The sequence below is a fragment of the Pteropus medius genome, unplaced genomic scaffold (assembly GCF_902729225.1).
Source record: "Pteropus medius unplaced genomic scaffold, Ma_sr-lr_union100, whole genome shotgun sequence".
NCBI classification, from domain to species: Eukaryota; Metazoa; Chordata; class Mammalia; order Chiroptera; family Pteropodidae; genus Pteropus; species Pteropus medius.
The window spans coordinates 11,456,118-11,469,915 of NW_024354875.1; the positions used below are offsets into that span (position 1 = coordinate 11,456,118).

Here is a 13,798-nt window from a genome sequence, read left to right on the forward strand (position 1 = left end):
CTCTCTCTCTCTCTCTCTTTCTTTTCATCTTGGCTTTCTGTGGCAGAATGCAAATGGAGCCTGCCGGCGGTGAAAGGGCTGAATTGTGATTAAGAAGAAGAAGAGCTCCTTTCTTTGTTCTCCCCTCAGGGGATGTTTACTGGGAGAGACACAGCGGATCAGATATGAAAGGCATTCAGGTCAGCATTGATGTGAGCGAAAGTGAAATCATACCTAAGGCATTCAAAAGACCGCCGTGTCAGGGGTTCAGCTAACGGTGCAGCTACTGTGTGTGTCTTCCCGGAGAGGCAAAAATCTTTTCACAGACTGGAGATTTTTTTTCTCCTTAATTTACTACAAAATTATAAAAGTTGTGTCCCCGTTTTTATATCCTACCAGATGACACAAGAGTTAGTATTTTCTCTCTTTAGGGACCACACGCGAAATCAGATCAACTTCTAATAACTGTATTACTTAAATGAACCAGCAAGGCACCATCTGAACTGTGAAATCTTTTTTTTTTTAAGCAGGTGTATTCATGTGTGCTACATATATGCATAATATGGAAGGGAGAACTAAATGAAGAGAAAAGCCAAAAAAAATACACGCATAGATGGTTTTCCTTCTCACTTCCCTCAGAGGAAACACAAGACAACACACACAGTATAAAAACAGTACAGAACACCTTAACACAAATTTTTTTATTTACTTTGTAACTACCAGTTACACTTTTCCTAAGAGCTTTCACTCTGACACAACTGTCACCCAAGATAAAGGTATTTGGCACATAGTTATTAAGGCAAAAACTTCCATAGAGTCTACTGAATATTATTGCTTTCTTTTTAAAAAATTCTTGATGAAGAAATACTTGGCTCTTACTTTTTAAAAGTTTACACTCCTCACAGCCCAAATAGTCATTCAATAGATTTTCCAAGTGGTAAGCTGATGCTATTGGCATAAACAGAGTTATGTAAATATATATAAAATTAACAAATCACAGCAAACATACAAATAATGAGGAAGTGCCTAGATGTTTCAAGCTTAAAAATGAAAAGAAAAATCATATTTCATCTTCTGATTGCTAAAGAAAGAAAAGAAATAGGGAGGGGAGAATAGTGCTATATTTATTGGTTTTAAATCATCCTTCCCTCTGCTCTGAATTATTTTTTTTCAACCTTCACATCTTGGCTAAAAAGCATATTTGGGCTTATGTTAACATCTGCTTTTGTGGTGACATTTAATTCTGTATATTTTCAACTAGTGTTTCTGCATCACAGATTTTTCTCCTTTATCTCTTTGCTCTAAAAAGACAACCAAAGAGCAATCAAAAAGGTGTCTGACTTGGCCATTCAGACAATTGCCCCCTTGTGGGAATGCGGGAATGAATGGTACAGTGGACACCCCAGCACCATTGACGTTATAAACATGTAAATGAAACACATTAGGGCAGACAATCAATTGTCTGTGAGCATTGCAAACCTGCACTCCCTCTCTCTGTGACAGGCACAAAATAGTGTCTACCTTGGGAAGCCACGGTGCTGGAGAGGAAAAGGACAAAGAGTTCCCTTTCACACAGAAGAAAATGCACCTTAAAAGCCTTAGAAGAATGTAGATGACAAAAACTGTTGTAAAAAAAAAGAATCTCCCACATCTTGGAATAAATGTGGCTCTGCTAGAGAGCTAGCAATACCCTCCTTTCCTACCTTCAGGGTACACACCATTTTTTCCAGGAAATATTCTTAATATGGTATTAGGGTCTTGGATAATCTCTTGGAATTTTCTTTACTTTGAGCAAATTAAGCAAGCAAGAAAGGAAGCATCTGAAATATATGACATAGCAGTTTACTAAGGAACTTTTAATCTTGGCTTTACTCGTTTGTATTTGGAAATAAATGCTTAAAGTCCGGAGTTTGTTTTTATTTGGCAACGGAGAAACAATGCAAAGTTTAAAATCCTTAGCCGACCCTTACCCCTGGTGGAGCGTCACACTATGGAGGCCAGCAGGCTAGTGGCTCTGCTACGAAGGAAGGCATGTTTCTATCCCAATTGACTTAGTTTTTCCAAACCAAAATAAAACGAGTAGATCAGTCTAGATATATAGCCCCCAGCTTTGTGTGTGTGCAGCATGACAAAATTTGCAGAAGATCTCCACAGAGAAAAAAGGATGGAGATGGATATCTTTGGAGCACCCTTAGAACTGGTACCTGCCACACAAACTGCCTCTGAGTGCTTTGAGAGCCAGCAACACAAGCTCCTTATAAGCTCATCAACTTCATGAAGAAAGCTACTGGCAAAAGATTTCCACACTTGCAAAGATAACCAAGTCTGAACCGACTGTAATCCAAAGGAAACTTCACTGCCTCAGTGCATACTGAGAGGCTCTGACTCAAGGTTATCCCATCCTAACTTCGCCTCTCAGAGAAGAGAGGCAGGAGCCAGCCACATCCTTAAGAAGGGCCTGACTGCATTTCTTCTCCTTTTTCATTTAAGCATCTCTGAAACAGAAGCAATTTGTGTCTTCCACTGCCTGCAAGCACCACCACCACCACCTCCTCTCCCTTTAAGGAAGTGGTAAGAGTGAAGACTTATCTTAAACAGGGACAATCATTTTCTGCTCATCTGATTCTTTCTCCTCTAGGATCTAAAACCCTGAAAACATCCAACTTTATTCGTTTTCTTCACTATCGACAATCAGAGACCAAAGACATTGGTAAAAATCTCTCCTATTCCCCATATAATCCCCAACCCTTTAGCTGAAACTTTGAAGAACAATTAAAATTTAACTTTTCTTTCTTTCTTCCATTTCTTTTTTCTCTCTAGTCTGAATTCAGTTTTCATTTAGAAGACAACTTCATCCCCTTTTCTGAAACAAGCAGTTTTCCGGATTTGATTTTTATTACACGGTGCATGTGTATGTGCGATTTTTCAGAGGCTGATGCTGGAAGGCGTTGGGCTGGGGAGGCAGGCCCATCTTCCCAGGCTCTGCAGGAGGCAGAAGGGAAGCCTGAGCATCCCCAGGAGTCGATGCCCGCATCAGGGGCTAAAGCAACAAACTTTGCAAGTTACAACCCGGCTGTGCCAGTGGCGGCAGCAGCTGGGCATCTTTCCTCCCGGATCCCCATGCTCATTACTGGCTGGAAGGCTATTGTGGAGATAGTGGGGTATAATCAGGGGAATAGAAGGGAGGGGGCTGAGTTTTCCCCTCCTCTCCAGCTTCAGTGAAAGTGTTACAAAGTGAGTCAGGCGACTGAAAATCATCTGACTGAACTTTCTTGAAACCGACACACATTCTTGTCTGCGGGCAACTTGCTTTTTGCCTCCTTCCCCCTCACCCCTCTCCCCCTTTTCTGCTGCACATCTTATTTTCTGGGAAGAGATTTCATCCTTTCTATGTGGGGCAAAGGAGACTGTCCGCCATGGATTAACATGGCCCTGGCACTGTTTTTGCCAGGCATCTTGCAAGCCTGAGAATATTAAATGCTGGATTTTAGATTCTTGTTTCTCTTTTTGTACATTTATTTTCCTCGAACTGCCTCTTTGTCCTTTGCTTTTTAATAATTGTATATAGAATCGTCTTCTAACCCATATTCTTGACCAGTCTTTCAAACACACACACACACGCGCACACACACACACACACACACACAGTGCTTTACATGTTTTATCTCCTTGTCGCCTTAGTCTGTATATACACTGTTGACTTCATTAAAATTATATAAAGTGTCATTCTAGTTTCCTGGATGAGCATCTTTTTTTTTTTTTTTTTTTTTTTGCCTTGCAGCTTCTACTTCTATGATTAGTATTGCTATTATTCCTTTCCAGGAATTTCTATATAATTCTGATAAGCATCATCATATTTAGTGTTATCAGCAAAGACACAAGCTCAAAAGTGACATCTTTCCATGAATCCAGGAAAGAAGAAAAATCCACTCAGTTCAGATAAATCCTGGCGATTCCCAAAGGGAAAGGCATTGGATATATGCTTGAGAGAAGGAAAATGAAAAAAAAGGGGGGAAAACTCTTCTACCAGCTTCTCAAAACCAGGATATTGCTCAGATTAAATCCAAAGAAAAACAATGACAAGTAACCAATTCGTAGAATGTTTTCCCACAGATTATTAGAAAAAGAAACAGGTAACAGTCAAAGTTAGATTAGCTGTAAGATGGACAGGCTCGCTGTTAAGTGTGCAGAGTCTGGGCTAAATGCCTTAAAATGTGCAATTCAACTTTCCATTTCAGTGTGGGGAGGTTTCTCCCAAGTTATCGTCTGGGCAGAGGGGAAATGGTTGCAGCGTCCATGGCTGAGCACTTCCCTGGCACTCCCGTCCACCTGTAAAGCCTTCAGCAGGCCTTCTTTTCTGTGGGCCCACCTTACCCACCCAAGGGTTCCCCCAGGAAGCCTGGAACCCTCTATTTCTCCCAGAAGTGGGCTCTGGCCTGACCTCACTGCAAGGCCAGGCTGGTCATCAGTGGCAAAATCCCAAAGAGGGTGGAAGGAGGCAGCAAGAAGAAACAAACATTTTAAATAGTCTCTCATGCAAAAGAACACTTCTGGGAACCTTGCTTTAAATCTCATTCTCTTTTCTGTCTCTCTCTCTTAAAAAAAAAAAAAGACTGTTTAACATAAAGGGGGAAAAAAAAGCCTTCTTGACACAAAACTTTTTATCCAGTTGATCAGCAACGTGCTTTAGATACTTGTAAGGGGGGGGGAGAAGCCCCACAACAGACATTGATTTTAGAAAATCAATAACCAACATTTAATAAAAGGAACAGAGGAAACACAAGAGAGGAGTGGAGGACATTAGGTGTAATTTTAGTGTCTACTAAATTACGCAGAGATGGGGAAGGGGAGGTCTCCTGTGTAAGGACCACCTTAAATAATGCCAGACACCAGAGTGAAGAAAAATTGAATTGAGAGAGAGAGAGAGAGAGAGAGACAGAGAGACAGAGAGACAGAGAGACAGAGAGACAGAGAGAGAGAGAGACACCGACTGACTTAAAAAGAGGCAGCTTGAACTGGATCTTGGGGAAGCAGCTCAGAATATATTATTGTACTTGTTTTTTGTAATAGTAAGCCAAGCAAATAGATCAAAGGCAGCACAAAGGGAAAAGGCAGGATAACGTAACGAACAGTTTCTGACTAAAATTCCTCTATCACTCCCCCATATGGCTCGACACCTCCACCACAAACAAAAAGACACACACACACACACACACACACACACACACACACACACACACACACAAAACCTAGAGAGAAATAGAGACAGAGAAAGGGACAGAGAAGCATCATTTGTCTCTAATCAAAATTCTCTAGTCTCTTTTTCTCCAGCACCCCATACTGCGCCCCCAGTAGCCCCCTCCCCGCTCCGCGCAGCTCTGAGGCAGGCCGGGGGCGCGCACAATTGTCTTCTCTAGAGGAAAGTTGCTCCAAGTGTACCCCGGCGGTCCCCACGAGGCGCGGGCCGGGCTTGCGGAAGGCCGGAGGCCGGGCCGGCTCTGCGTCCCCGCGTCCAGCTCCAGAGCGTCAACGCGGCCCCGTGCCGGGTGATTCGGCGGAGAGCGAGGGGAGCGAGAAGTTTCCTTTCCCAGTCTGAGCTGGCGCTAGTTCGCTTGTTTGTTTTGGGGGGTTGGTTTTTCTTTTTAAACTCAGTATCCTCCGTCAGCTCCCCCCGGCACCCTCTCTGGTCCCCAGCTCTCTCCCCTCCCCCAGGCGCCTTCTGCGCTCTTGCCAATCACTTTTCTCTTTTATTCCCACGATTTTCTTTGGGGTAATACCTAGGGGGTCTCTCTCTCTCGCTCTCTCTCTCCCGCTCTCTCCCTCCCTCCTCTCTGCCCCCCTCTTCTCTGCCTTTCTCTAAGATGGATCTACTAAACTGTCACCCTTTTAATCTCCGACCGCCTATCTGTGTGTCCCCCGCGCACCCCCATCTCCTTCCTCCTTCCTGACTCAGCCTGGATAACGGGCTCTTCTTGACCATGTAGAAATTGCCCAGAAAAGTCTCCCCAGGCTCTGCGATTCCGCCAGCCCCCGACGAGGGGCCAGAGCCCTCTAGAGAGGAGCCACCCGCCCCCGAGCCCGCACGGACCCCGCCAGACCCCGCGCGGGGCCGGCTGCGTCCCTCCCATCCCGGGGTCCGGCGCGCCCAGCAGGGCCCCGCTGCTCGCGGACCGTTACTTGGCGTACGGAGAGGCGGCCGGGCGACTCCGGCAAGAAACTTTGAGCTTCGCGGAGGCACAGCCCCAGGCCCCCTCTCCCGCCCTCGCAGTCCCTCCGCCACCCCCGCCCCCGCCCCGGGATCCTGCACAACCTCGCGCCTGGGCCCCCGCCCTGCCCTCGCCGGACGCTCCCGCAGCCCGGCCGGGGACCCAGCGGGCCGGCAGCTAGCGGAGCGGGAGGAGGAGGGAGGGCGGAGGCGCGAGGGGACGCGGCGATGGGGGCGCCGGGCCCTGGCCGGACCCCGGCGCTCGCAGCCCCCCGGCGCCCGACGCTCACTTTGCCCGGCACTTCCCCAACTCCCCCCGGTCCGGTCGCCGCGCGCGCTGGGCTCCGGCGCCGGCCGCGGAGGGAGGCTCGCCCGCGAGCCCTGGGCGCCGCCGCCGCCGCCGCCTCGGTTCCTTTTCCCTTTCCCCCTCCTGCTCCCCGGGTCTCGAGCCGCGGAGTGGCCCGGAAAAGTTTGGTTCGGGCCGCTTCTTACCGTTTTTCCTCCTGGGATTGGCTTGTTTGCGCCTCTTGCACCGGGGGCCATCCGCCATGATCGGCTGCTTCATTGATAAGAGCGGATCAGATGGCAGTTCGCATGGACTCGGCGCCCTGCTTCGGCAGCACGCAGGCTCGATCTAGCAACCAAACACAGCGACAATGTGGGCATCGCCCGCGCCCATTGAAACGCGCCCGGGCCGCCCAGGGGAGCCGGGCCAGGGCCCCGGCCAGCACCCATCCGCGCCCCCAACGCCAAAGCGAAACTTCGGCGGCCCCCTCCCCGCCCCCCACCGCAGCCTTGGCCCCGAGGCGCTTTGTGTTTGTTACTGTTTCGTGTGTCGCACCCGCGAGGGGATCAGAGAGACAAGAATTACATCTTCAAAATGAGTCATAACTCCTGACCGTATGAGGGAATGCACACGGCGGTACAGTAAGGCTGCTTGACTCAGGGCTAGGCGGACCCTTTCCTCCGAAAAGTCCTCAGCCCGGCTCGGGAACTTGGGGTGAGGCGAGGCTTGCTTTCGCTCTCATCTTGTCTCACCCCCCACCCCATTCCTCAGAAGAAACAAACAAACAAACAAACAACGCGAAACAGCCCCCGGATGAAGCACACTCGGGCAAATTGATAATAGTAATATAGAAGCCCACTGCGCCCTCCCTCCCCTTTGGAGTTGATCGAAGCACTGTCTCTTCCTCCCCCACCCCCGCCCCAATTGATTTCGCGTTTCACGCCGTAGTAAGAAATATATAATTAAGCCTTGACACTGTCCCCCACCCCCACCCCAGCCACTTTGACAATATTTACTTAAGTATTTCCACCACACACATGCTCCCCCACACTGGTTCCCTTAAGTAGTTCCAGTAGAAAAAAAAATTTTTTTCCCCTCAAGAAAAGAAAGAGAAAGTCCAACCGCTACGGCAATACTTTTAAGCTCTACTAAATGATCGTATCCTTTCTGGCTTCGAAACTTTTGTACCTAAAAATCGAGTGAGGCGCTGCATTTTTTCAGCTGAAACTGTCAAAACTTGGAGAAGGGGAACCTCGGAGGCAGGCAGGAGAGGAGGAGAATCCCGAAACTCCGTGGAGGTTGGGAAGATGCTGTGCCTCGAGGATTAGTTTAAACAGGGGGCTATAAAAGATGTAACAGATGCAAACTGTAACACAAGGGCCATTAACCCTTTCTCTGCCGAGCACACTCAGTCCCCATGCCCCGCACCTATTGTCTCCCGTGCTAGAAGCTTTGCGGAAAACCTGGAAAGTGAGTATCAGTTTCCACACATTTGCGGAGAGGGGTGGAGGGGGGGAGCAGAGAGAAGAGGAAGTGAATTATTTAGAAAGCACCTTGAATTTAACATAGGCATAAGTGGGAGACTTTTTAAGTTTGACACATTTTGTCATTTCTTGGCTCTCCTATGGATTTGTAATTGTTGGGAAAAATCCTGAAATAAAGAAATGGTCACATCAGTGTCTGGGATAAAACAGCTGGCCTGTCTGTATTCCTGCTGAGTCTTACACACGATTGCATATAAATACATGTTTAATAAAGTAAGCTGCTAGTTTTATGGGCATGTGTGTGTGAGGGAGAGACAGGGCATTTGTGCTGTAAACTTTATCTTTGCCTGCTATTTCTAACTCTGGAGTTAGTAATCTTGCCTTCATCATTATAGGGGGAGCATGTAAAATATATAACTAGGTGGGAGATAAACACGTTCATGTTAGCGGGGCTCACCACTGTTCCTGGGAACTGCTCTCTCTCTCGACTTTTCAGTGGCAAAGTGTGGAATGGGATAAGTGTGTGTGTATGTGTCTCCTGTGAAATCCATGTCTATATTACTTTGCCATTTAAAATACAATTTCAAAAGTTATCCTTAATTTAAAACCCTGATATCCTGACAGCAATTTTCATCCCAGATGTAGTGACCCCCCCCCAACACTTTGGTAAACGACTCAAGTTCCATGAGGACTTTCACTTCTTTATTTATCATCGCAGAAGTGAGGTGTTACTTCACATACACACACATACAAAGAATGAAATAAAGAAATGAAACTCGCTAAGCAGACAAAAAACAGACACTTTCTGCTTAGAAAACAGCCTTCTCCGGTGGGAGAGAAGGATGGACTGCCATATCTAAGAGAAAGACTTGCCCCCAAATTTGGTAGGTTTGTATTGATCAAGTTTTCTAGTTATTAACAGGTATTTGCCAAGTTTTAATTGCTGAATACAATTAATTGGAACGAGATGCAAAAATAGAGCAGAATCTCTCCCCTTGAAGAGTTTTCATTTCAATCATGTGGTTCTCAATAAAACTTTTCCTAGACTAGGTAGCAAAAGGCACCTTTGGTTACCTGAATGGACAGGTACAGGGCAAATTATTTGGGGGAGGAAATAAAAAGGAGAGAAAAGAAAGAAGAGAGCAGGAGTGAGAGAGACATCGAAGAAGTCACTCTTGGGAAAAGCTTGTCATAAAGGAGCTAAACCCACCTGAAATTCCTACCCACAGACACTCCTCACCTCAGACTCACATCCTCACTTAAAAGGAGAAAATCATAAAAGGAGGGTAGGGGATGATCATACCAAAAAGAAACAAAAAGAGAGAAAATGGGGTGGGGGAAACCTACCTGCGAAGTCTTGTTTGTAGTTTTGGCCAGAAATGGTGAGAAGAAAAAGCATGAAGAAGCCGCGAAGTGTGGGGGAGAAAAAGGTGGAAGCGAAGAAACAGCTCCCGGAGCAAACTGTACAAAACCTCGCCAAGAGTGTCGGGAGGCAGGACCGTTATTCCTGCGGAGCAGGTTAGAACTGATCGCTTTCGGCCACTCCAGGAAACACAAACCTGGGGACGGACTGACGTGTTACGCCTCTTCTAATGACATTTTTTTCTTTTTCTTTTCTGTAGGAGAGAGAGAGACCCTGAAACACGCGCCACCTATCTTTGTGGGGAGGGATAATTGAAGCGCCCTGAGCGTGAGCATCATGTGAAAACGTGATCGCCAAGTTTCTCTCTGGGAAAGGATCTGGGATAGATTATACCTTGAAGTCTCCGCAAACGCTTTAGTGGAAGAAATGAAATTCCACCTCCCTCCCTTCCTCTCCTCCCTCTCGCCCTCCCTCCCTCCCTCCTCTCCTCCCTCCCTTCTCCACGCCCCGTCAAGCCTTGGCATCATTATCCTCATCACTAAATCCTACAGAGTACAGGGCGGAAAACCGTGCACACCATTCACAGAACTGGAGAACTCTAAGGGGCGAAAGTTAAAGGGGAAGATTCTGGGTCCTCAATCCAGATCGCCTCTTCTTATACAGATATCCCTAATGAACAGATTTGAGATGCACATTAAGTTGTGTGGATTTCTCAGCAAGGCTTCTGGAACTAAATTCTTTCTCCTTTCCCTTATCATTATTATTATTTTCTTTTTAGATGCCAGAACCTGAAAAAAAAATGCTGCATGTAAACTGCATCTTAGAGAGAGTGTGTTAGGGTGTGTGTGTGTGTGTGTGTGTGTGTGTGTGTGTGTGGTGATGAATTTCTGACTTCTATCCCCAAACTAAAAAGTTTGGCATTTTTTAAATAGGGTCTCTAAGTAAATTAACAGAGCGCTGAGTTGATTGATCTATGAATCCCTGTACATCTCACGGAGACCTTACTACAAAGTGAGGGAGTGTGTGTAGGGAGGCAGGAGGAAAGGAGAAAGGCCATAGAAGAACTTAGCAGAGAAGGAAGCGCATGATATTAAACGGCATGGGGTCTAAGTTTGAGAGTATATATTTTTTGATATTGCAATTAAAGTAAAATTAAAAAGAAAGACTCCACCTTTGCTCTGAAGGGATTGGTTATGTAAATATGGAAAGGATTTCCTGGAGAATACAGCTTTCTACTGTATGGTTAATTAAATAATCACTCAAAAGCTTCCAACGTGACGCTTCTGTCGTAATCCAATCAGGTTACATAGGTCCTAAACAAGAAAGATATTTTCCACATCTGGAAGTCAGCAATTTAGCAAGTACTGCACATTATTAACCAATTCAGAGCCCACTTCCCAGGGGAATTTTTTTTGAAGTTTAAGTGTTCTTAACCAATGCTCTGCTGTTTTGTTAATCAAAAAGCTGGTTTACACTGCACATAATTGGAACTAATATGGAAGTAAATAAAGACAGCCAAATTCAAGGATGCTGAGCACAGGCATTTATCGGAAAAGGAAGAAATCTCTTAGCCTCCAGTGGTTCAGGCTCACTTTCTTAAAGAACTGTGAAGGTTTTTTTTGTTTTTGTTTTTGTTTTTGTTTTTTTAAGAAGTGAAAGTGCTTGAGCACAAATAAACTTTCAGTCCCATAACCTTAGGGCTTCTTTGCAAAGGTAAAGGTAGAGGTGTCAAGAGGACTAACAGCCTCATGCCAATTTTTCTGCTTTAATATTGTTAATATGTTACAGCTCCCTGTTTTCAGTCTGATGAAATCTGAAACAAATAATACCCTGATCCAACACTAGACTTTTACTTATATTAAGATAAACTGCTTTGAACTGTGCTTTGAATGTGTGCCTAAAGCAAGACTTTGAATGCAAGAGTCACTGGCAATTGCACTCAGAGGAGGGAAAAGCCACCACATGGGTTGCCACATCCACACTCCCAAAGGTGCAAGTCTTTGTATTTTGTATATTTATTGTGTGTGTGTGTGTGGGGGGGAGATAGCCACCCAGCGTGACCACAAGCAATTCTCTCTTTAGGATGCAAGAAAGTAAATTTTCACAGTTGGTTACAGACTCACCTCTCTTACCTTGAGCATTTATTACAATGAGAATAGCTGGATAAATTAATCTCTCCCTCCACCCTATTACAGATAAATTACCTATAGGAGAGGAGCATTCAAGATTGTCAGTCTAAAATTTAATAATAAAAAAGAAAATTAAAGATTTCCAACATGGGTCAGACACATTCTCAATTTTCTATTTTACATTTCTTTTAATAATATAGATCTATACTAAATGTATGTATGATTTATCAAGTCCCTCCTCTGAGATTTATCTGTATTATTACTATCCCTTTCCTTCCTCTTTCTACCCCCCCCCTTTTATTAAAAAAAAAAAAAATGGAGTTCAGCTTTCTCTAGAAGTTTGCTTTTCAGCCTTCCTTCTCCCATTCCCTAGGAAGAAGGAGCCCATTGCATGGAGTGATCCAGGCAAGACCCCACTCTGGGAGCCCAGGAAGCCATTGGAGACTTAAAGCCCAGACACACACTCACAGGCAAAATTTAAGGGGTCAAAGGATCCAGTCGAACGGCTAACAAATCACTTGTCTTTATTATGTATATCAATGTCAGGTTACCCAGGATCTAACTTAAAAAGAAAAAAGAAAAAAAAAAAGACTTAAGTATTTCTATTAAAAACACCTAATCATCTGATTACTCTGGGCTCAGTAATTATGCAAGTGGCAGGAGGCAGCCCCAACTTAGCACTGGGAGTTCCGACTTGCAAGTATTTGACTTAGGGTAAAACAGCAGTCTTTCAGGTTCCCGTAAAGGTGGATATTTGGATGGTGACACGAAAGGTCGCCCGCGAGGGGTGGGCGCGCGGGTAGATTGCCCCCAGCCCGTGCCTGGCACGCCCCTGGCACTCCCCTCCCCATTTGACCAAAAGAGTTCCCACCAACGCAGAGACAGCGGGATCGGAGAAAACCGGAATATAAATTTGTCCCGAACACTCCCTTAGTCCGAAGGCCAGGTCGGGGACAATGGGGATCGTGGGATCAGCGGGATGCAGGAGCTCAGGATACAGGGAAAAGTCGAGAGAGGATTGGGGCTGCTAGCTTTCGGCTCCTCACACAGCAAAGCAAGTCCTGCAAATGAATCGCTCCTTCCCCGTCTTTCTTCTCCATTAATAATCCTTTTCGAGATTAGCACAAACGAAGGGGATTAAAACAACAGATACATGCAAATGTGAAATAATATTGCAATCGACATTGGAGGGAGAAAAATAATTCCTTGGGGTTTCTTTGAGTAAAACAAACTGCCTCCCTCATAATTCCCTCCACCCAGGCAGGGTGAGTAGATGCATTTTTGTTTTCCTATTCCTTCCAGCCAGGACGTGGTGCCTGTCCCCCCATTCACCTCTCAGTCTGTCAATTTCCTTAACTTTCACAGCCGCTCCCACCCTCTCCTCTACCCGCAGCTCCGCTCCGGGGCCCAGATGCCCGAAGAGATACAATGTTTCTGCCCTTGAACACGCAGGCAGTAGAAGGAATTCGAATTTGGCCACAGCTAAAGATTTTTTTTTTTAAAGCAAATTCTGTTTATTTTGTACAACGTGGAGAAATTTTTTTAAAAAAGAACCTATTCTCGTTTTGAAACAGAATTGATCTTTCACCTGAAGGAATTATTTCGACCCTGTGTTTTACGCAGGAGGTGGGCAACTTCTTAGTTGCAAGCAAAGGGTGCTAAGGGAACCCCTGGATTAGGGATGTGTGGAGGGGGTTGGGGGCGGCAGGGGTCCAAGCCAAACCAAACGGTTTTCACGTGCAAACTCGCAATCCAATCCATTCGAGTTGAGCCTAGATAGAGGGGAAAGTCTATTTAAAAAAAAAAAATCAGGAGCATCTTTGTAAGAAGCCCTTTCAAACAAAATCAAAATAGGACCAGAGAACCTCAGACCGTCCCTAACATCCCTGCTGCGAGGCCCGCGGGCTGTGGAATCTCGCACGTCACCTGGCCCCAGCAGGGCGGCAAGCTGAAGTGTTCATTTTATTTTATTTTATTTTATTTTATTTTTTTGAAGTTAAAACTGAATCTCAGCTTCAGTGCTTTTTACCAACGTCTCCACTGACAGGAACCAGCAAACTTCAAGACTCAAATGAGCGTCTTAATTTATTGATGCAAAACAGGTCTGCTTGTCGCCCCCAATTCTCGGCGCGCTCTGTCCCCCACGCCCCCAGCTTCGGTCCCTCCATTTGATCTCTGGGTAAGGCCGGGCAGCACAGGCGAAGGAGCACGCGGGCGGGGGGAGGGTCGTCCCCCGCCCTCTCGCCCTCCACCAGACCTGTCCCCGCCGGGGAACCCCGCGACCCCCGCCTTGTCGCCGGGTCAGCTGACCTGGCTCTCTCGCCTGCTCCCCGCCCGCCGCCCTGTTTCCGG

General features: G+C 46.1%; 1 protein-coding gene across 6 annotated transcripts in view; it reads right to left on the reverse strand.

Annotated features, from left to right (window-relative positions):
• The window catches only part of ZEB2 (zinc finger E-box binding homeobox 2), a 131,021-nt gene extending 121,294 nt beyond the window's left edge, over positions 1 to 9,727 (reverse strand). For 3 of the 6 annotated variants that reach the window (XM_039855600.1, XM_039855597.1, XM_039855596.1), the window contains exons 1-2: positions 7,026 to 7,044; positions 6,677 to 6,818 (exon numbers count right to left, since the gene is read on the reverse strand). In XM_039855600.1, coding sequence (XP_039711534.1) covers positions 6,677 to 6,749 — 73 coding nt within the window. In that variant the 5' untranslated portion in view covers positions 6,750 to 6,818; positions 7,026 to 7,044. Of the gene's footprint in view, positions 1 to 6,676; positions 6,819 to 7,025; positions 7,045 to 7,658; positions 8,582 to 9,301 lie in introns of those variants that run through there. The other 3 variants (XM_039855598.1, XM_039855601.1, XM_039855599.1) reach the window with 2 other exon arrangements.
• Positions 9,728 to 13,798: the final 4,071 nt, after the last annotated feature.